Genomic DNA, 22,540 nt, shown 5'->3' with positions numbered 1-22,540 from the left:
GGCTCCCTTTTGGAACCCCTTTCTAGGTACATAGACTTTTTTCTGAAACCATTGGCTGAGGCTACAACTACATACCTCAGAGATACTACTCAAACGATCAATTTGATCGATGGACAATGTTTTGATTCCACACAAGACCTCCTGGTAACATGTGACATTGTGTCATTGTACACAAGTATACCCCAGGAGGAGGCCCTGGCCGCAATGTCGATTGCGCTTGACAAACGTGAGGCACCAGTTCAAGTACCAACATCATTTATTATCCTATTGCTTAAAATTGCAATGATGAGAAATTTCTTTATCTTTCGGAACTGCTTTTATCTCCAGACTAAGGGTGTGGCGATGGGGGCGGCCTTTGCTCCGGATTTGGCCATAATCTTCATGGCAATGTACGAAGACACTTTTATACTCACCAACGCCAATCCTTTCAGATCCCGAATAAACCTATGGATGAGATACATAGACGACGTGGTCTGTATCTGGTCGGGATCTGAGGAAGATATCAACAATTTTTTCATCTGGCTCAATGATAGATCCCCTGACATTAAGTTCACAATGAAATTTGATAAGAAATCCATTGATTTCTTGGATCTAACAATTTTTGTGGAGAATGAAACCTTAAAAACGAATCTCTTTAGGAAACCTACGGAGAGAAATTCCCTCCTGCTGTATTCAAGTCATCACCCCAGGGGCCTCCGGGATAACCTCCCTTTTGGCCAGTTTTTGCGGATTCGCCGCAACTGTAGCAGAAAGGAGGACTATATGGATCAATCCTCAATACTGATGGGCAGATTACTTGACCGTGGATACCCCAGACGCTTGGTTAAGAAAGCCATGAAGAGAGCATGGTTCAACCCCAGAGAGACTCTTCTGGAACCAGGAGAGAGACAAAATGTTAATGATGATCGCATGATCTGTGTAACAACTTTTTCCACAAAGAGCAACAGGATAAAAAAAACTGTCAATAAATATTGGAATCTGATTTCGGAGGATCTCAACATCAGCTCCCCCCCCTGCATGCCTTTAAAAAGGCTAGGAATATCCGTGACCATGTGGTACGCTCTTTTCTCCCTAATCCAGCAACATCAACAATCACAACCCTGTGGAACTTGCCGCCGATTGTGGGACATTTCCGGTGTGGGTCTTGCAAAGCCTGCCCGTTGACAATTCAGACTAAGATATTCACCCATAAGCAACAACAAGTACTACTCAAGTCACATACCAACTGTAACTCCACAAATGTGGTGTATTGTATAATATGCCCCTGCGACCAGATATATGTGGGGCAAACCCAGCAGCGTGCGAAAGTACGTTTTCTACAACATTGCAGTCGGGTGAGATGCAAGACTACAGGAGCCCCTTTGGTTGAACACTGTAACACTCACAATCATCTTCCGGAAAGCCTAAAGTGGATAATCCTGGAACAGGTCCGATTGGGCCCCAGGGGTGGCAACATCGCACCCATCCTCAATGTGAGGGAGATCAAATGGATCCGTTTCTTTGACTCCGTGACCAGGGGTTTGAATGAATCTGAGAGCAGTTTTGCGCAAATGGCCACGTTGTGATTTTTTCCTTATGGTCACACTCTGATCTGTCTACACTACACCAAACTAGCTTGCTCAAAACCTATTCTATCTTTTCTAGAGGTTCTCTTTCTGATCTAAAGGCGTCTGACTACCATGTTTGGTAAGTCCACCCTTTATCCTTTTACACTACAGAGGTTGCAGAGAATCTAACCATGTATATGTTAAGGATACGCATTCTAATGTTGACCGTTAGGCGTTTTTGACTACCATGTGTGGTTGGTCCACGCCACAATAAGATGCCTGAACGTCTTGAGTGCGTCTAATGGGGTACTATACTGTGTCTGTCTTTTGGAGAACAATGCTGACCTATGATACACTTTTGAAAAGACCCGATGTTTTTTTGTTTTTTTGTACTTCCAATTGTAATTGAGGTGCGTTTGACCGCCTTGTGTGGCAGGTCCACGCCTTCATTTTAAGTTCCTATTTAGTAGATGCTCAGAAATTGGTAATCTATGCGTGTATAATGTTGTACAGCCCAATGGATCTCAAAATGCCCTCACCGCAATTTCATGGTTTGGCCTTTTTTGTAAATACGACCATTTATTGCATGTATATAAGCTTTAAAATCGCGCATTGTTTCTGTGGAGACAAATGTTCCAGTAACCCCTCGGGTCGTAACAGGCTTAATCCCATTGGTAATCATTAATATTGCCCCCTTAACCTTTTTTGCAATTAACCTCGTGGGTCTGCATTCACTCCCCGAGATTTGTTTTTTCTGGTAACCCAGCAACGGCCTCCAGTCTTTCTTCTAGGAGGTTATAAAAAACAACGGACTCGGTTACCAAGGTAACACTTCCTGGTTTCCCGTCAGACACGCGTTGACTTTCTCGCGGACCGACCACGGGTAAGTCCGCTGGCTTGGATCGGCGCTTAAGCTTTTCAGACCAAATCGCACTGGGCACCTATAATGAGCGGTAACTCGTTTTTTCAGAAGGCGGTCCTCTCTGCGCGATCCACGCCGTGGACGCGTTCAAAAAAATCATACTTCAATTACCGAGGCGACGTGCCGTGACTGCGCCTTCGTGAGAGTTTGATGTTTTTTATCTCCCTGGGTGAGTGCTTTGCACTAAATTAATGTATGTGACATCTCTTTCTTTGCCTAAACTCAACCCGCATTTTTCTGATGTCCTGCTTTTCATTTGATGTTTCTACAGACGGACGCCCGCGTCCCCAGTAAAGCGGCCATAATCGTATAATCTATATATTCTGCCCTGGCGTCTATAACCAGGTGAATAATGCCCCATTTTTTCAATCATTTTGTCTTATGCTAATTCCAGACTAGGCCTTGTTACTGTCAGTGCGGTGGCCGTTTTTAATGAGACCCTTTGTCTATTAACACGCATTTTCAGACCCTCAGTGTGCCGGGTCATCCGAGTATGCTGTACTTTGTCCTCAGTGACCTCCTCCCTAAGTCCCTCTAAGTTCCTTTGAAGCATGTTTTTTAATGCCTTTATTCACAGGCCCTTTGGCCTGTAATTAAACTATGCCGGGACTCTTTCGAGACCGTTGGTAGTAATTTAGCGTTTTTTCCTTTTCTTACCTAGGACACAGCCCCACTCCTTTTTCCTCCACTTCCCCCCACGTCCTGATGAAGACCCGCGAGTAAGGATCAAGTATCCTACACCTTTGGGTCGAAACGTAGACTACCATCTACCTCCAAGAACTCCTCAACCCAAAACTGATAATGATAATCATCACGGGAGTTTCTGTTGCATATGATATGTTCTGTTGTTTAACATGTGTGTTTCCCTTGATCTCAAAAGTATGGATCAACAATAATGTTTTCCAGCTGTGTATTGGTGCCTAATGAACCTTTTGATTAGTGAAGTTAACTAATTTTCTGTATAAAATAACCCCTTCCCTTGCACTCTCCCCCCCCCCCCCCTCCCTGGTGGGTGCTTTTTTGAATTTTGTATATTGCACTAACAATCGTGATATTAATACTTGTTCTCTACTGGTACAGTGATAATAAAAACACTGGTTACCATCATTTGTGTCTTATTCAATTAACTAAGCAATGTTTTGTAAGTGCTGTGTGTTTAGTCAGGGACCCCTTTATATATCCTAAACGTATTACCCAGGTCCCACTGACTACATGGGTTGAACCCCTCCATTTAATATATACCAGGGGCTACAGCATGTATTGTGCCACCCCTGGCCTGGCCTCCATATTTGACACAACTGGCTGATCACTCAGCTGGGGTAAGTTGGTGTAATCACCTCTTACTTAGGTACAGTATGCCTGTGCCTAACCCTAAACTGGACACATATGTTCCTATCAGCCACTCCTATGGAAGGCCTCATCAATCCTGGAGGCAGAGTGCTTGAAAATATGTGAGATGGTGCTCTAGCATGAGCTGAGCCTGTCTGCAGCTGTCGGGAACCACTCCCTAAGCTGTTCCGGGATATTGCCATACAATATACTCTTAAGTGCATTATAATCCTCGCGGTTATTTGCTATCTTTGGTTTGGCTTTATCAAAACATGTCGAGTAAGGTGTCATACGAATTGGAATACTATCCCCTCGACAGTTCTGTCGACGGGGATAGCATTCCACCCTTATAGAGGGACACGACATGTGTGTAGCCTTAACCCCGGTTAAAGTTAAACAGAGCCTCAGCATCACAAAATGGATGCTGCCACCACAGACAAGAGTCTGGCCTCCTGCTGCTGACCGAAACTCGGCAGATGGTGGCCTGGACAAAGGGTTTCCTGCCTTCGGAGGTGCGAGCACCACCCCAGACAGGGTTTTGTGTATTGGGTAGGACAGGGCTGAATAGAATCAGACATGCCCGGGGCACACAAGGTGTCCCCGTGCATAGGCCAGTCCAAACCAGTCCTGGGACTTTCCAGACCCAGGCTTGGCGCGGAACTGGACAAAGGAAAGGGGGTGTAACCGACCCCCTTCCTGGTTCCTCCCAGAGGAGGGACCTAGTAGGTGATCCACCCCTCAGATTGGGAATAAGAGTGGGAGCAGTGCCATTGCACAGCAGATCATCCTGAATCAACTTGAAACTAAGAAGACGACTGGACTTCGACATTCTGCTGCTCAGAAGACTGAAGAGAATCTCCCTTGTGGCCTAGGAGTGGCCACCCTGTGAACACAGGTACCAACCAGCAACTCGACGTCTGCTTTGCCGCCGCCTCCCGCCGGAGCCCGAGCCCAGAGCCCAACAAGAACCAGACTCCCAGACCTCTCAGAGCACGATCCACAGTCCCTGCAAAGAAGGGACCCGTGGATGCACCGAGTGACGTGGGACCGGACCTCTTGGAAGACACTCGAAAAGCTGACTGCGCAGCTTCTGAGGCATCCTCGACGTTGTGCTTTGGGGACTGAGAACCCCCACCACCGAGCAGCCCTTGCACCGAAGATCAGCCCTCCAGCATCTCCACGATCTGCGTGGGGACCTTTTGCATTGTGCCACTTGACGCGCCATCCCGGCCACTAGCCACGTGGTCAGCGGCCATCTTGGCGACGAAACCGACGATTTACACAGCAGGTCTCGTTGCTCCAGACCTACCCAAGCTCCTGTAAAAAGGAGCACTCGCTCTGACCTTGCTGGTCCGAGTGTTAAGCATCTTTCAACTTCTGCGTGGCTTGCATTTGCTCCGATCAAGTTGCTGACACCGCCAACAGCGAGAAGCCTAAGTGGGACAGCTCGTAACCGACTCCTGGACGTCCTCGACCCCCGGTGTCCACGTGGCTGCAGAGAGAAGCTACACGACAACGCCTGTTTGCACCCGACATCGCCTGGTTCCAATCTGGTTCCACGGTAGTCACTGGCTAGTGACTTTGAACATTGTCCCCTCTGCTTTCAGGTCTTCACATCTTCAGATCCACCCTTGGATCCACCGGAACTCTTCACATCGAGCCGCCTGCAGCATCTTCAGCTCCAAGCACCATCGACCAGCGTGACGAAACCCGACACTACTTCGACCCTGTGCACCCGCTTCCTGTGGGTGAGGTAACTCAGCTCCGCCGGTGCTCCTGCACTTGTACACATCTCAAGGGCCTGTGTCTTAAGTTTCAGCCCCGTAGGTCACTCGGAAGGTTCCTAACTTTCTAACTTTGCACTTTTTACGCACCATAGACTTTGCATTGGAAAGTGCGTGCACTTTGAACACTGTACCCGAGTCCCGCGGGCCTTTCCCGACTTAGTCACTGCTAGTCTCGAATAGCTCCAGCGATTCCCAAGGCCCTAGGCCTGTTCCCTTTCCTATTGGTATCTCTTATACCACTTTCTTAGTATATGGTTTAGGTGGCCCCTAGGGCTCATCCATATTGTGCAACTTTTGTGTATTTTAAACTGTCTTGTGATTTAACGCTTGTGCTTCTGTGCTCATAAAGAGTCCAGGGGATTTTATAGTTAATAAATCAATATATATTTTCAATATATATCTGTGTGGTGTCCCTTTCATTTGGTATTCAAGGGGGTTGTGTATGGTATAACAGCTGGCTTCACATGCCTTTCAGAGTTTAGCCTAAGACTGCTTTGTCCACGTTACCACTAGGATAACTGGTCTACAAGGTTGAATTACAACCATCATCATAAGGGTTGCTTGGCATGGTACAAAGTGATCACTAAGAATTAGTGAGCATTATATACCAGGCCAACTTCTCACACATATCCCCTGTCAATTCTGCCCGTGACTGTTGGCACATTGTAAAGTGTGTGTTTTATCTAATGTGTTTTGGTTTAATACAAAGACTATTTTTATATATAACCTTGTGTGGAGTTTCCTTTGTGGTGGGCCTTGGCTGTTGTTGCTGGGGTGCGTGTGCAAATGCTTAACTCACATCGCCTCCAAGTTTAGCCTTGACTGCTCGCGCCACGTTACCTAGAGGGTGAGCAGGGGTTATCTTGGCGTGTAACTCCCTTGCCCTGACTTAGGAGTGGTGGTCTCTGACTGACTTTGGCGCAAGCCCTGGCCAGCCAGGGATCCCATTTCTAACACTGTGGCTCAGACTGGTAAAATGGAAGAGAAAGAAAAGAGTAAGCGCACGTTTATAATATGTTTAATTTCACAATGCTTGTGGGTATACAGTATGTTTTAGTGACTTTTGTCTCTATGCGTATATGGGCAGCAAGCAAATCGATAGGGTCTGTTCGGCCTTTCGATGAAAAACATGCGTGTATTATTATTATTATGTTTCTTATATAGCGCCAGAATTGACCCCCGAGGAGGTATCTCCGCGCTTGCCTTGGGAACCCGTCCTGGCTTTTCCCTGTGACATAGCCCCTACAGGGCATCCCCAAGTTGAAAGCCAGGCATCCCGCCGCAGGGGGCCATTGTGGAGATTAAGCAAGCTTAATGCCCAGAGTTGCAGAGTGTGAACCCATGATTAGGTCAGGCACCGAAGTGAGAATTATCAAGTCCATGGACATTTGAGCTCAAGACCCTGCCGCGTCGGGAATTGAACCCTGGTCCCGGGTCTGACATCTGCTTCAGGGTCTGCCTGCTCTAACCAGTGAGCCACACTTCTCCACCCGGTATTGGACACGCCCGTATTCAAATCCAACATTGTGTACATATAAACTGTATATACAAACATGTGCTAATGTTGCAAAGTGAACCAACTCCTCCCCCCTCCCTCCACTCACTTCCCGGTCTGCCATCCTGACACCAACTGTCCATCCTAATATATGGAGACTATTGTCTCTATGCGCCCCTTCTTAATGTTGCAACGTGAACCAACTCCTCCCCCCTCCCTCCATCCACTTCCCGGTCTGCCATCCTGACACCAACTGTCCATCCTAATATATGTAGACTATTGTCTCTATGCGTCCCTTCTTAATGTTGCAAAGTGAACCAACTCCTCCCCCCTCCCTCCACCCACTTCCTGGTCTGCCATCCTGACACCAACTGTCCTTCCTAATATATGTAGACTATTGTCTCTATGCGTCCCTTGTAGTTGTTGCGCAGTAACCAAATCGATAGGGTCTGTTCGGCGTTTCGATTAAAAACACGCATGCATTGGACATGCGCGTATTCGAATCCAACGTTGTGTATATATAAACATGCGCTTAATCAAATCCAAGGTTGTGTCAAAGTTTCAAAGCAATCGGTGAAGAACTTTCGGAGATTTTGGATTTTGAACAAACGAACATTGACATTTTTATGTGTCTGTTCGGGCTTTCGATTAAAAACACCCCCGTATTCGACACGCGCCTATTCAAATCCAATGTTGTGTTTATAAAAACACGCGTATATTCTAATCCAATGTTGTGTCAAAATTTCAAAGCAATCAGTGAAGAACTTTCAGAGATTTACGAATTTGAACAAAGGAACATTTACATTTTTATTTATATAGATAAATAAATCACCCCTATGTATTTCTTGTAGCCCACAATGCAGTGTGCATGGTAATTAAAAATAGGACATATGGGGGCATATGTAGGTAGGCGTTTCCGATTCGCAAACGCCGAAATTCTGCGAATTTAGGCGTTTGCGAATCGCAAACGGGGTTAGGGATCTCCTAAAACGGAATAAATCCCTGAAATACCCCGAGTGCGACACAGAATCATCAAAGCGGACACTGCAGGAACAGAGCAGTGGGCAGTGATTGTAAATAGAAGGCTCGAAAAGTAAAACCGCGGGAGACAACAGACTCGGCCATCAAACAACAAGGCTGACCCCACTTACCGGACATCACGGATGACGGACCTCGGAGGACAAGCCCTACAGAGTGGACAGTCGGAAGGGGAGCGGCTGGTACTGGGAGCCATCCGGCGTCAACCTGAGCTGCCCGGTGCCGGTATTGAAGAGGCTGCTGTGACCATACCCCCGACGCTGGACAATAGGGGTATTCGAGACGGCACCTCTGACGATTGCGAGCACAATCCGATCTCGGCACGGAGAAGGAGCGGAGCAACACTCGGCAAACGGCAGAGTCGAGGTATGAACAGCCCCGCCCGATCGCGCGCCCCCCCACCCCTTAAGACAGACGAGGAAAATAACCCGGGGGAACGAAGAGAAGAATGAGAAAGCGGCGCGCCTGACTCTAAAATGGCGGCCGCTTAAGACATTCTCACCCAATCTTCTCGTCACCGCCCATTAGTAATGACAAGAAACTCAGCCCATATGATATAGCGGAGGAGGTCTGACAATAGGACATTTGCAAGAAGCAAACATAGAACTCAGATAAATTTGAAGAAGGAAATGGCCCAACGCTATCAACACGTCGCCAGCTATGATCAACAACACAGGGCATAGACACTGAAAAGGGACTATGTACCCATCGCCACCATAACATTAACACAGGAGCATAGAAACAGAAAGTGGTCCGTGTACCCATCGCCAGCAAAGCATCAACAGGTGCTACTTGTGATAGATCTCATATAATAGAACTTATGATAATCCAATCCATCACTGATAGGGGGCAGGATATATTATAAATGAAAGTGGACTTACTACAGAAATGGAAACTTAGATGATGCCCTCCCCCACAGAACTGCAATAAACACTGAAAGGGAAATGTCGAAATTTGGAAATTCTGATACGTGATCTATCTGCCAATACTGGGAATAATAAGGTGATTACCACGTTTCACTGACAAGGGATCAACTCAGATCTAATCAACTTATTTTTGGCAACAGGAAAGTGAAAATGGATGAAAGAGGCCGAGCGACGACAGGCCCTAAAACACAGAATATAAAATATCCCTCTAATCTATCCAAAAATGCTGCCAAAAAGTTCAAACATAACACATTGAGAAAAAACCCGGACATATTGTTCGCCGACCCATACTTCGATATGGTTAAAGGCATCATAATGAATGACTTGATTTTCCACACTAATAAAACAGCAAAATGGCGCAATGCCCTCATAGAAACGCTGGTCATAACAGAAATGAAAAAGATCCCTCATGGCACAAAAATAATGACTTCCCCATCAAGAAGTTGCAATGCTGATCTATGCATCACTTTATATAAAACGGGAATAGTGTTGATACAAGCAGCCAATAGGGACCTTGAGGAATTTGAGAAGACTTTTCTATTAGTAAAAGAAACCCTGGAGAGACCAGGATACCAACTACCCATGACCCAGCATGAAGCCACGCGGGACAACAGTGCCAATACAACTAGAGACATCATCCAACCAGGAGGCCATAACTCTCAAACTCCCAGCTTTGGAGATATAACGGAAACTGAGATGGTATCCTTAGAGAATAAGACGGAAAGAACAGGGAGGTCTTCCAATCTGGCTAATGAAGAGCAGAGCCTGACCCACAAGGAAGAGCTGATTCAAGTTACCAGCAGAGAACTTGTAAACGGTGAGCTAACTATCCTAAACTTAAACGAATACTCAGAAGGACCAAATCGGCAACAAAACCTGACACTACCAGATATCACACTTGAAAACATCGACCCCAATACTAGAGACACCAATCAATCAGATGACCAGAACAACCATATCCCAAGGAAAGAACAGTTGCCGCTAACGCACAACTCCACCGTGCTGGAAGAGTGTACCCCAGCTCCAAGCGAATCTCTCCAGGAAGCCAATGATATGAGCAAGGTAGATGATATCGACCTTCCCTATCCTTCCTCGAATGCGAGACCGGAATCCCGCAGATCCCGACACACAAAAATATCCCTTACCAAGGAAAGATTTGTGGGAATGAGAGCAGATCAGTTGCAGAGAAGAGCAAACGGCAATGCTCATCCGACCAGGTCTACCTCACACAAGAACTCATCCCGAACACGGATTGAAATCAAGGAGCTCCAGAAACTTGTTGGTAACCTGGCACAAAACTCGTTGAAAGTCTCACAGACAATTGGAAAAATCTGGGAGACGATGATAAGCACCCACACCAAGGTTTCACACATCCAGAATCTGGTACTTAGGAACAATAGACCTAACAGGACCAAGCCTTTGTCGAATGAAGAAACTAGGGCCTTACTTAGGTCGTATGAACAACCTGCCCGTAATAAGGAGGAGAATATCAAAACAGTACCTATCGACTCTAGTAGAAGGGCCAGAAAGAATGACAGGAAAGCAATTCACCAAAATCTACAACATATTCAGCTTACTGCATCTGAATCGGATAATGGAAAACTAGTTAAAGCACAGAAACCCCTGAACTGCCTTCTACTTAATTGTCGTTCGGCAACTAAACATGCAGCAGACATAGCCGCCCTCATCATCAATAAGGAAATTGATCTGGCCATCCTCACGGAAACATGGCTCAATGAATCATCTTCTCCTACCATGGATCTCTTAATACCGCCACAATATAACATCGTCAGACTAGACAGACCAGAGAATGTAGGAGGAGGCATAGCTTGCATTCACCGGTCGGAGATCGAGATCGGCCATTTCCATTCTGAACCCTTAGAATCCTGTGAATACCTTGGTATTAATGTGAGAACACCAAAGAATCAAAGCTGCAAACTGCATGCATTCTACCACCCACCAGGAGAGAACGCTAGGTTCACAGAACAACTGATGGAGATCATAACGACCAACTCTAACTCGGACGCCAATAACATATTCCTAGGTGACTTTAACCTCCATTGGAATGACGGCGGTGACAAACTGGTCAACTCGCTTAAAGACTTCCTCAATGAGCTAAATCTTGTACAAGCTTGCAACCAACCCACTCATTCACGAGGAGCGACCTTAGACTGGATTATCTCAAGAAAGGATGAGACTTCTATCCTTGCTATAGACCCATGTGACTGGTCTGACCATCACATCATAACATTTGCGATACCTACAATGACAAAGGGCAGGACCGTGCAACCACGCAAGCTCAAGAAACTGACCCGAGACACAAAAGAGGCTAACAATGATCGACTGGTGAAAAGGTGTGAGAAAGACCTGAAGCCACCCAACAATAAGCAGAATGTCAATGAGTTGACGGATCACTACATAACCTCGATCGGTAATATCGTCAATGACACCATGCCCCAAAAACTGAGACAGGTATCAGAGAAACCAAAAAATCCTTGGTTTAACGAATCATTGAATGAGGACAGGCGCAAACTGAGAATGGCCGAAAGGAGGTGGAGACAACATCCCTCCTCCCCCGAGCTGAAAGCACTCAGAAAAACAAGGAAAGAATACAACAAAAAAATAATCAACTCCAAAAAAGAATTTATCAGAGCTGAATTGGACAGTGCCAGAAACAGACCAAGAAAACTCTTCGAGATTCTAAAACAACAATCAAATAAACTAGCCAAAACGGTTTTAGAGAATACAAAGACTCCCATAAGCTGCGAGGAATTCTCCGCATTTTTCACGGAAAAATCTAAATTGCTTGAAGAAGATCTTACTACTGCAGCAACTAACCTCAAGTCATTGCCTCCACCTAGTAATGAGACCAACATCTCCCCGGAGAGTCTCCAAACTAAAAATAAGGCAAAATGGGACACATTTGAGCTATTCGACCAGGAAAAGATCGCCAGAACGCTGGCGGAACTCAAACCGAATAACCACTTTCAAGACCCTTTACCAGGAAAGTGTGTAAGAGAAATCAGCCACACTCTAGTTCCAATATGGACCGAGATAATAAACACCTCACTGGCACAAGGAACCCTCCCAGACTGTCTAAAAACAGGGCAGGTGATGCCCATCCTCAAAAAACCGACAGCTGATGCTACAGACCCGAACAACTATCGGCCAGTGACCAACATCCCTCTACTGGCTAAACTCATTGAGAAATGTGTACAGGGCCAACTAAGTCAACACATCGCTAAATTCTCGCTTCTAGATGATTGCCAATCAGGCTTCAGAACAGGGCACAGTACTGAAACTGCGATCCTGCACATTGTTGATGACGCCCTACAAGCCCTAGACAGTAATCAATCTTGCCTACTGATCCTCCTAGACCTATCATCAGCATTTGATACGGTAAAGCACAAAGTGCTAATGACCAGACTTCATGACAGGATGGGTCTGTCGGGAAACGTGCTGAAATGGTTCAACTCTTTCCTACAGAACAGGTCTCAGCGATTCCTGGTTAACCAAGCAATCTCATCCCCGAGCCCCAACGCAGTCGGGGTCCCACAAGGCTCAACGCTATCACCAGATCTATTTAACTTATATGTAGAACCTCTCACGGAGATCCTCCAAAAATCTCAGGTATCCTATCACATGTATGCGGATGACACGCAATTATACTTGAAGATCGCCTCCCTTGAGGACATTGACTTAATGAACAAGACACTAAAGAGTGCTTTGCGATGGTTAACAATGAACCATCTGAAACTAAACGCCCAGAAAACAGAATTCCTACTAATCTCACCAACAAGGAGCCAATCTGAAGTTGAAGAGTGGACTAAATTGGTGACAGCGCTAAACTGCACCCCGACCCTAGTTAATTCAGCCAAATCACTAGGAATTACACTAGATAAGAACCTCGACATGAAAAACCATATTAACTCGTTGGCCAAGAGCGCCCGCTTCCACCTGTCTTACTTAAGAAAGCTGAAACCCTTTATCTCGGAGACAGATCTAAAACTGGCTATCCAATCACTAGTCATCTCGAGGATCGAATACGGCTGCACCACATTAGCGGGCTTGCCAAAATCATCCACAGCACCACTAAAAGCCTGCCTCAACGCAGCGGTGAGACTCATTACGGGAACGAATAAATTCGATCACATATCCCCTCGCCTGAAAGCACTAAACTGGCTACCTTACGAGGCTAGAATTCAAATGAAGATGGCCTGTATCACGCATAAAGCTGTACATTACAACACGCCTAGATACCTAGCCAAGAAACTTAAGCTCTCAGGAGGTAACAGATCAACTAGAAGCGCAAAAGATTTGCTATTACGACCAGCCTTTTTCCACAAGAAAAAGACCTACAACCGAGCATTCTCCGGAGCTGCCCCCAGAATCTGGAATTCACTCCCTCCAAACATCAGGAAGATTCAAAAGACGGCAACATTCAAACGAGAACTGAAGAGCCACTTGATGAGTAAATACCCTACTTAGAGAAACATACCGATCACTGGGATGTGCAACTCAGCTAACTAAGGGCCGCCCTCTTCTTGGATAATTGGAAGATCATCAGCGGATAAGGAAATGATGCCGTGCGCAAGCCGAGACTTGACACTTTGCTGCTACCTCATATATGTGTGAACTTTAACTATATCTCACAGTCACACTATAGAACTTCTTTCTCACTTGATTTATTTAGCCATTTATGTGGAACCGTTAACTATATGTCACAATCATACTATATATCTTCTAGCACACCGATTTATTTATACTTATTATCCTTGATATGCACTGGGACGCCTCATAACCCTACCTCAACGAGCAGGGTTTGTTTCTATGACACAAGCCAAACCTTGCTCGCCACCTAATGCTAATTGTACAGTTATTTTGAATATATTTATTTAGTCTCATCCATACAGTATATCGCTTTCTACCTTATTATTCTATTGCTGTCAGTACTGCTTTTATAATGCCTATATGCAATTCTTTCCTTGTTAAGCGCTCTGATACCCACGGGTCTTGTTCGCGCTATACAAAACACTATAAATAAATAAATAAATAAATAAATAAATAAATAGGTGCACATTAGCAAAATAATGAATCGCAAAAATTGCGATTCCTTATTTTGCTCAAGCATTAAAGAAATCGCAATTTTGCGATTCCTTAAATGCAATGTTGGAGTGAATCTTAAAATGCGATTTTGGCTTAATGCATTGCAAAATACCACCTACTCCAAGTAGATGGTATTTTGCGATTTCCTTTCAAAATGCATTTTTTGAAAAAATTCAAAGTGCCCTGTCGCTAACAGACATGCCCTTATGGCATGTATGTGCGCATCATGGACTTAGAGGCATATTCAAGGGGTGCAACAGGTTTCCTTTGGACACCATGGCCCCCTTGGAATTGAGATTCTCAAATTGCGATTTTCTCATAGAAAATCGCAATTTGAGAATGTATCCCCATTCATTCCTATGGGCCTCTTAGCCCATAGGAATGAATGGGACACTCATTCCTTAATTGCGATTCGTAATTTGCTAATCGCAATTAAGGAATGTTAGAGATTCACAAACAATTTGCTAATTTTTACCTACATTCCATTTTGCTATTCTCAAATAGTGATTCCTTAAAAATTGCTATTTGGGAATCGCAAAATGGAAATTACCTACATATGCCCCATGGAATTGTAATTTTACCATGTCCTTAAAGTGAGTAGCACCTAGAAGTTATTTTTCACTGTGGCAGGCCTAGGTGTCCTATGAAGAGAACCAGAGTGCAAATTACAATTCTAATACTGTAGCTCAGGAATGGGACTAGCTAGAAAAATAATGAAACAATAGTGTTTAATAGATATTAAAAGTATAATTCAATGGTGAAGTCAGATTTTTAATAAATATTAAGAAAAAGTAACTTTTAGAACGTTAACTTTTCCCTGCCTTAAATTCCTTAAGGCTAACTTGTATTTTCTCTTCAGCTTCTCCCAGTCAGTGACAAGCATTTGAATAGGTGTGAAAAGGGTTTGTAATTCTTTCCAGGAGCAGACAATAGGCTGACCTAATTGGAAAGAGATGACTCATCTGAACCTCACAGAATATGCAGGGTGAGGCTGTGGGCATCCATTTTGACATTTTGTCAAATTCTGCTGGAGTGTTAAATCCTGCTCTACTGGTTTACCGGTTTTACACATAACACTTAGGGTGCAAAGAAAAGGTAGAGAACAGGATACCAAGACAATTCTTTTGTATCCACTGCCTGATTGCTGGTGAACTCTGCTTTTATCCTATCAGACGTCTGCCACACGGTATATTGTGGGTACAGTGGCTGCTTCAATTTGTATTTTAGTATTGGATGTAGAAAGACTCTAGGAGTACCGAAGTATACTCCCTATACACATCCCCAGGCCTCAGAGCCCAAGTTTAGAGTGGCCGAAGACTGTCACTTTCTTGTAAAAATGCCCCAAGAGGGTACTGTTGACCTTGGGAACGTTTACTCCATTGGTTGGGCCAGGAGTCATTCTCACCCGATAGCTTGTGTCAGGAATAAACATGGCATCTCCAGGCACCCACTTCAGAACACTTCCTGGACATGAAGGAGAACAAAAACCTTCTGGACCTACTCGCTCTTTACAAAGTAGTGGAGTCATAAGGCTGTCCTCCTGTTCAAGCTACAGGAACACAACAAGCTGCCAAAGGCCTTTCCTGCAACTGCCCAGCTGACCAGTAGCAAGTGGCCCTAGACTGGGCCTTGCTGCTGGTCTCTGTCTCACACTGGTGAGACTATAAGTACCTTCCTTGAGGTCCGGTGGGCTTCAGAACTGTACTCCTGTGGTGGATTGTGACTTAAAGGACACATTCAAAATGTAAACTCTCTGAAGATGGTGAATCTGGTTGGTGTATCCGACTTGAGCTCCATCCCGGCTCAAGGACCCGAGCAATGAGGAACACAGGGTCTTGAAACTCCGGGGATCCGAGCAATGAGGAACGCAGGGGTTTGAAACTCTGGGCTTTGCTTGCACGGTGAGAGGGAAGCAGGCCACATTAGCGGGGCATCCTCGCTGGCCGGGAGGTGAAGAGCCCCGGTCTACTTTAGCGGCAAATATAAGCGGTTAAAGGAATAAGTAAAAAACTAGTTGTGTAACCGCTGCTGCAGCTTCAATCCCCACTGCGCAGACAGAAGTTTCTCCACATTGTTGATTGCAGATACTCCTGATCCTCTCTCCGCCCTCCCAACCAGTGATTGGATAAGAACGAAGCAGATATGATCTGGCTGTCACTGTCTGACATGTTTCAACCATGTTGATCCCTTCCTTCTCCTGCTCACCCCACCAGTTGACAATAGTTACGTGGGTTCCTTCTGAAGTTTCTTTGGAGATTTCTCTAAAACACAGTTCTGTCTTTCACATTCCAGTGCATTCAGCAGAGTCTGATGGAACACACTCCATTCCAGGGCGTTAATTTGTCCTATTTCAGCCTACGCAGCGACACATTTGTTAAATCCATCATTTGTTAATGTGAAGGTTGTTCTTCCGCTAAAGAAGCCGCTCGTGTCCTGTATGTGTCGATCAAAGTCTGCAGCTGTCAAGTCACCCCTGCAGATGTGGCTCAGTCCAATCACTGAAGGTGAAAGGTCACTGCTGCGAGGCTTGGCCAGGCCAGAAACTGTGCAACTACAGAGATCGGAAATGTTCACTATATTCAATGTCTCTGAAGTGGATGAGGCGCCTCATTAGAGTCAGTTTCTTTAACGCTCCGCGTTTGTTCTTTTACTTCGCAGGACATGTTTGGATACAAGACGCACCCATGCCGAAGGGCGTTGGTCCTCACCGCTCACGTCCTGTCCCTCAGCCTCCTCCTCTTTCTGTTCTACTGGAAGCCGGAGTGGGAGGTGTGGGCCACCTGCGCGCCGTCCGCCCTGGAGGACGCGGATGTCCTGCTACTGAGGACCACGGTGAGGGGCGTGGCTTCTTGAGATGGGTCGGGTGGAGGAGGGCATTCCTGGCATTAGCATGTATGTTAGAGATGCATGGGAGTCCGCAGACTGCAACGGAGCCTTAAACTGGGGCATGGTAGGAAACACAAAGGCAGCATGTGCAGGGGGGGGGGGGAGTTCTTATGCTACCAGATGTCATTTGCTTTCAAGAGGTGAATTACCTGCTCCTTCCTGAACTGCAAGAGAATGAAGGCAGTTCTGATGGTTACACAACAGAGCTCCAGATCTTGGGAAGTAGATGGAGACGGCATGACCTTTGTTTTCTATTTTTTTCAGTTTTCCATTTTATCAAGTTTGGCCTTTAACAGCTCTATTTGTATTCCCAGCCTTTTGTTTTCCAAACAAATATCATACAGAAAATACAAACATATTTAGGGTCTCCCAAGCAACATTCTTTCACCAGTGATCAGTTGAGATGTCATTCAAATTATACTCCCCCTCACCCCAGCAAGACCAGCCCACCCTCGACATTGGACAATTTCAGTTTGAGTAACTGAAGTATTTATTTTCACATGTAAAGATACACCTAAAAAAAACTCCACTAAAAATAGAAATTGTTATATACTTGATCTTCCCAACCACTGAGGTATTGCTGGGCTGCACCAACTATTCTCATAACTCTCAAGAGTTTATTGTAAATCACAGTATTTATTCCTTACCGTAAGCCAGCTTTGCATTTGTATTCATCCCCCTGAGAATGAGCGTGGGTCATGAGAGTAGCTGCATCATGTGTGCAGATCTTCATATTGAAGTCCCCCCCACCCCCCTTAGCGGTGTGATGGAGAATAACACCCCTCACACCCAGGGAAGCTTCAAGGCTTCACTAACACCATTGGCCCCAGAGGGAGAGTTAACAACTAAGGACCAACTGCAAGGAAACATGCTTTGGTGCAGGTTGACCCCACTTGTGTAGAATAATATCGAGTATTTTTATGAGTAAAAAAAAAGACTAAAAAAACAGAAATCCAACATGCAGAACTTGAGATATGAATTTTGAAAGATTAAACAGCAATATAATCATAATAATAAATTCTTTATTGCGTGATAAATAAAAATAATTATAATCAAAACATCTTCACAATTGCATAATATCTAAAACATAAAACTCTCTATTAAAAAGTCAATAATTTCTATAGAAAGATATTGAACATATTGCGAGTTAAAGTGCCGGCGTGCCATAGTTAGTAATTCCACAGTTCAAGGACAATAATAAAGTGCATCAATTAAATCTGTCCCTAGATAGTCTCAGTAATTACATTGCTTAAATATTACCCTCATTGAATATACACTTTGTTCTACTAGGGATCAGACTGTGCAGAGGATCTCTTGAGTCAAACTGCAATATAGTGCTTAGAAGCAAATAGCACATAGGCGTTACTTGAGGTTACGTTGGATGGGGGAAAAGGGACTTACAGAAGTGCTGAAGATGTGCCAATAGTGGTACAGTGTTAGGGAGAGGAGACTGGTACTGAGATCCTAGTTAACAGTGACCCAGTACACCGCAGTTAAAATGGATAGAACAACAGGCAAAAAGTGGAAGGGCACTAGAAGAGAACCCAGTTTCCCACACATTGAATATCTTCTGGGTGAGGGAAGCCATCACTGCATCTGTTCTGGGTGAAGGAAGCTATCACTGCATCTCTTCTCGATGAGGGAAGCTATCACTGCATCTCTTCTGGGTGAGTAAAGCCATCACTGCATCTCTTATGGGTGAGGGAAGCCATCACTGCATCTGTTCTGGGTGAAGGAAGCTATCACTACATGTCTTCTCGATGAGGGAAGCTATCACTGCATCTCTTCTGGGTGAGTGAAGCCATCACTGCATCTCTTCTGGGTGAGTGAAGCCATCACTGCATCTGTTCTGGGTGAAGGAAGCTATCACTATATCTCTTCTGGGTGAGGGAAGCTATCACTGAATCTCTTCTGGGTGAGGGAAGCTATCACTGCATCTCTTATGGGTGAAGGAAGCTATCACTGCATCTCTTCTGGGTGAGTGAAGCCATCACTGCATCTCTTCTGGGTGAAGGAAACCATCACTGCATCTCTTCTGGGTGAGGGAAGCTATCACTGCATCTCTTCTCAGTGAGGGGAGCTATCACTGCATCTCTTCTGGGTGAAGGAAACCATCACTGCATCTCTTCTAGGTGAGGGAAGCTATCACTGCATTTCTTCTGGGTGAGTGAAACTATCACTACATCTCTTCTGGGTGAGTGAAGCCATCACTGCATCTCTTATGGGTGAGGAAAGCTATCACTGCATCTCTTCTGGGTGAGGGAAGCTATCACTGCATCTCTTCTGGGTGAGTGAAGCACCCATCACTGCATCTCTTCTGGGTGAGGGAAGCTATCACTGCATCTGTTCTGGGTGAGGGAAGCTATCACTGCATCTCTTCTGGGTGAGTGAAACTATCACTACATCTCTTCTGGGTGAAGGAAGCCATCACTGCATCTCTTCTGGGTGAGTGGAGCTATCACTATATCTCTTCTGGGTGAGTGAAGCCATCAGTGCATCTCTTCTGGATGAAGGAAGCCATCACTGCATATGTTCTGGGTGAAGGAAGCTGTCACTGCATCTCTTCTCGATGAGGGAAGCTATCACTGCATCTCTTCTGGGTGAGTGAAGCCATCACTGCATCTCTTCTGGGTGAGTGAAGCCATCACTGCATCTGTTCTGGGTGAAGGAAGCTATCACTGCATCTCTTCTGGGTAAGGGAAGCCATCAGTGTGTCTCTTCTGGGTGAGGAAAGCCATCACTGCTTCTGTTCTGTTTCTCCAGGGCGAAGGAAGCTATCACTGCATCTCTTATGGGTGAGGGAAGCTATCACTGCATCTGTTCTGGGTGAGGGAAGCTATCACTGCATCTCTTATGGGTGAGGGAAGCCATCACTGCATCTCTTATGGGTGAGGGAAGCCATCACTGCATCTCTTATGGGTGAGGGAAGCCATCACTGCATCTGTTCTGGGTAGGGAAGCTATGACTGCATCTGTTCTGGGCGAGGGAAGCTATCACTGCATTTCATCTGGGTGAATGAAGCTAACACTGCATCTCTTATGGGTGAGGAAAGCTATCACAGCATCTCTTCTGGGTGGGGTAGCAATCACTGCATCCATCCCTTCTGGGTGAGGGAAGCTATCACTGCGCCTTCCCCACTGCATCTCTTCTCGATGAGGGAAGCTATCACTGCATCTCTTCCTGGTGAGTAAAGCCATCACTGCATCTCTTCTGGGTGAGTGAAGCCATCACTGCATATGTTCTGGGTGAAGGAAGCTGTCACTACATGTCTTCTCGATGAGGGAAGCTATCACTGCATCTCTTCTGGGTGAGTGAAGCCATCACTGCATCTCTTCTGGGTGAGTGAAGCCATCACTGCATCTGTTCTGGGTGAGGGAAGCTATCACTGCATCTCTTCTAGGCGAGGGAAGCTATCACTATATCTCTTCTGGGTGAGGGAAGCCATCTCTGCATCTCTTCTGGGTGAGGGAAGCTATCACTGCATCTCTTCTAGGCGAGGGAAGCTATCACTATATCTCTTCTGGGTGAGGGAAGCTATCACTATATCTCTTCTGGGTGAGTGAAGCCATCACTGCATCTCTTCTGGGTGAGGGAAGCTATCACTGCATCTCTTCTAGGCGAGGGAAGCTATCACTATATCTCTTCTGGGTGAGGGAAGCCATCTCTGCATCTGTTCTGGGTGAGGGAAGCTATCACTGCATCTCTTCTGGGTGAGTGAAACTATCACTGCATCTCTTCTGGATGAGGGAAGCAATGACTGCATCTCTTCTGGATGAGGGAAGCAATGACTGCATCTGTTCTGGGTGAGGGAAGCTATCACTGCATCTCTTCTGGGTGAGTGAAGCCATCAGTGCATCTCTTCTGGATGAAGGAAGCCATCACTGCATCTCTTCTGGGTGAGTGAAGCCATCAGTGCATCTCTTCTGGATGAAGGAAGCCATCACTGCATCTCTTCTGGGTGAGTGAAGCCATCAATGCATCCCTTCTGGGTGAGGGAAGATATCACTGCATCTCTTCTGGGTGAGGGAAGCCATCACTACATCTGTTCTGGGTGAGGGAAGCTATCACTGCATCTCTTATGGGTGAGTGAAGCCATCAATGCATCCCTTCTGGGTGAGGGAAGATATCACTGCATCTCTTCTGGGTGAGGGAAGCCATCACTGTATCTCTTCTGGGTGAGTGAAGCTATCACTATATCTCTTCTGGGTGAGTGAAGCCATCAGTGCATCTCTTCTGGATGAAGGAAGCCATCACTGCATCTCTTCTGGGTGAGTGAAGCTATCACTGCATCTCTTCTGGGTGAGTGAAGCCATCAATGCATCCCTTCTGGGTGAGGGAAGATATCACTGCATCTCTTCTGGGTGAGGGAAGCCATCACTACATCTGTTCTGGGTGAGGGAAGCTATCACTGCATCTCTTCTGGGTGAGGGAAGCCATCACTACATCTGTTCTGGGTGAGTGAAGCCATCACTGTATCTCTTCTGGGTGAGTGAAGCTATCACTATATCTCTTCTGGGTGAGTGAAGCCATCAGTGCATCTCTTCTGGATGAAGGAAGCCATCACTGCATCTCTTCTGGGTGAGTGAAGCCATCAGTGCATCTCTTCTGGATGAAGGAAGCCATCACTGCATCTCTTCTGGGTGAGTGAAGCCATCAATGCATCCCTTCTGGGTGAGGGAAGATATCACTGCATCTCTTCTGGGTGAGGGAAGCCATCACTACATCTGTTCTGGGTGAGGGAAGCTATCACTGCATCTCTTATGGGTGAGTGAAGCCATCAATGCATCCCTTCTGGGTGAGGGAAGATATCACTGCATCTCTTCTGGGTGAGGGAAGCCATCACTGTATCTCTTCTGGGTGAGTGAAGCTATCACTATATCTCTTCTGGGTGAGTGAAGCCATCAGTGCATCTCTTCTGGATGAAGGAAGCCATCACTGCATCTCTTCTGGGTGAGTGAAGCTATCACTGCATCTCTTCTGGGTGAGTGAAGCCATCAATGCATCCCTTCTGGGTGAGGGAAGATATCACTGCATCTCTTCTGGGTGAGGGAAGCCATCACTACATCTGTTCTGGGTGAGGGAAGCTATCACTGCATCTCTTCTGGGTGAGTGAAGCTATCACTGCATCTCTTCTGGGTAAGGGAAGCCATCAGTGTGTCTCTTCTGGGTGAGGGAAGCCATCACTGCTTCTGTTCTGGGCGAAGGAAGCTATCACTGCATCTCTTATGGGTGAGGGAAGCTATCACTGCATCTGTTCTGGGTGAGGGAAGCTATCACTGCATCTCTTATGGGTGAGGGAAGCCATCACTGCATCTCTTATGGGTGAGGGAAGCCATCACTGCATCTCTTATGGGTGAGGGAAGCCATCACTGCATCTGTTCTGGGTGAGGGAAGCCATCACTACATCTGTTCTGGGTGAGGGAAGCCATCACTACATCTGTTCTGGGTGAGGGAAGCTATCACTGCATCTCTTCTGGGTGAGTGAAGCTATCACTGCATCTCTT

General features: G+C 45.9%; 1 protein-coding gene across 1 annotated transcript in view; it reads left to right on the top strand.

Annotated features, from left to right (window-relative positions):
- Positions 1 to 22,540, top strand: part of LOC147700479 (putative cation-transporting ATPase 13A4) — a 941,662-nt gene that overhangs the window by 115,570 nt on the left and 803,552 nt on the right. The window contains exon 2 of the mRNA XM_086929645.1: positions 16,809 to 16,982. Coding sequence (XP_086785771.1) covers positions 16,809 to 16,982 — 174 coding nt within the window. The remainder of the gene's footprint in view (positions 1 to 16,808; positions 16,983 to 22,540) is intronic.

The sequence above is a fragment of the Lissotriton vulgaris genome, chromosome 7, assembly GCF_964263255.1.
Source record: "Lissotriton vulgaris chromosome 7, aLisVul1.2, whole genome shotgun sequence".
In the NCBI taxonomy this organism is placed as follows: domain Eukaryota; kingdom Metazoa; phylum Chordata; class Amphibia; order Caudata; family Salamandridae; genus Lissotriton; species Lissotriton vulgaris.
This window is presented reverse-complemented; position numbering and strand designations above follow the sequence as displayed.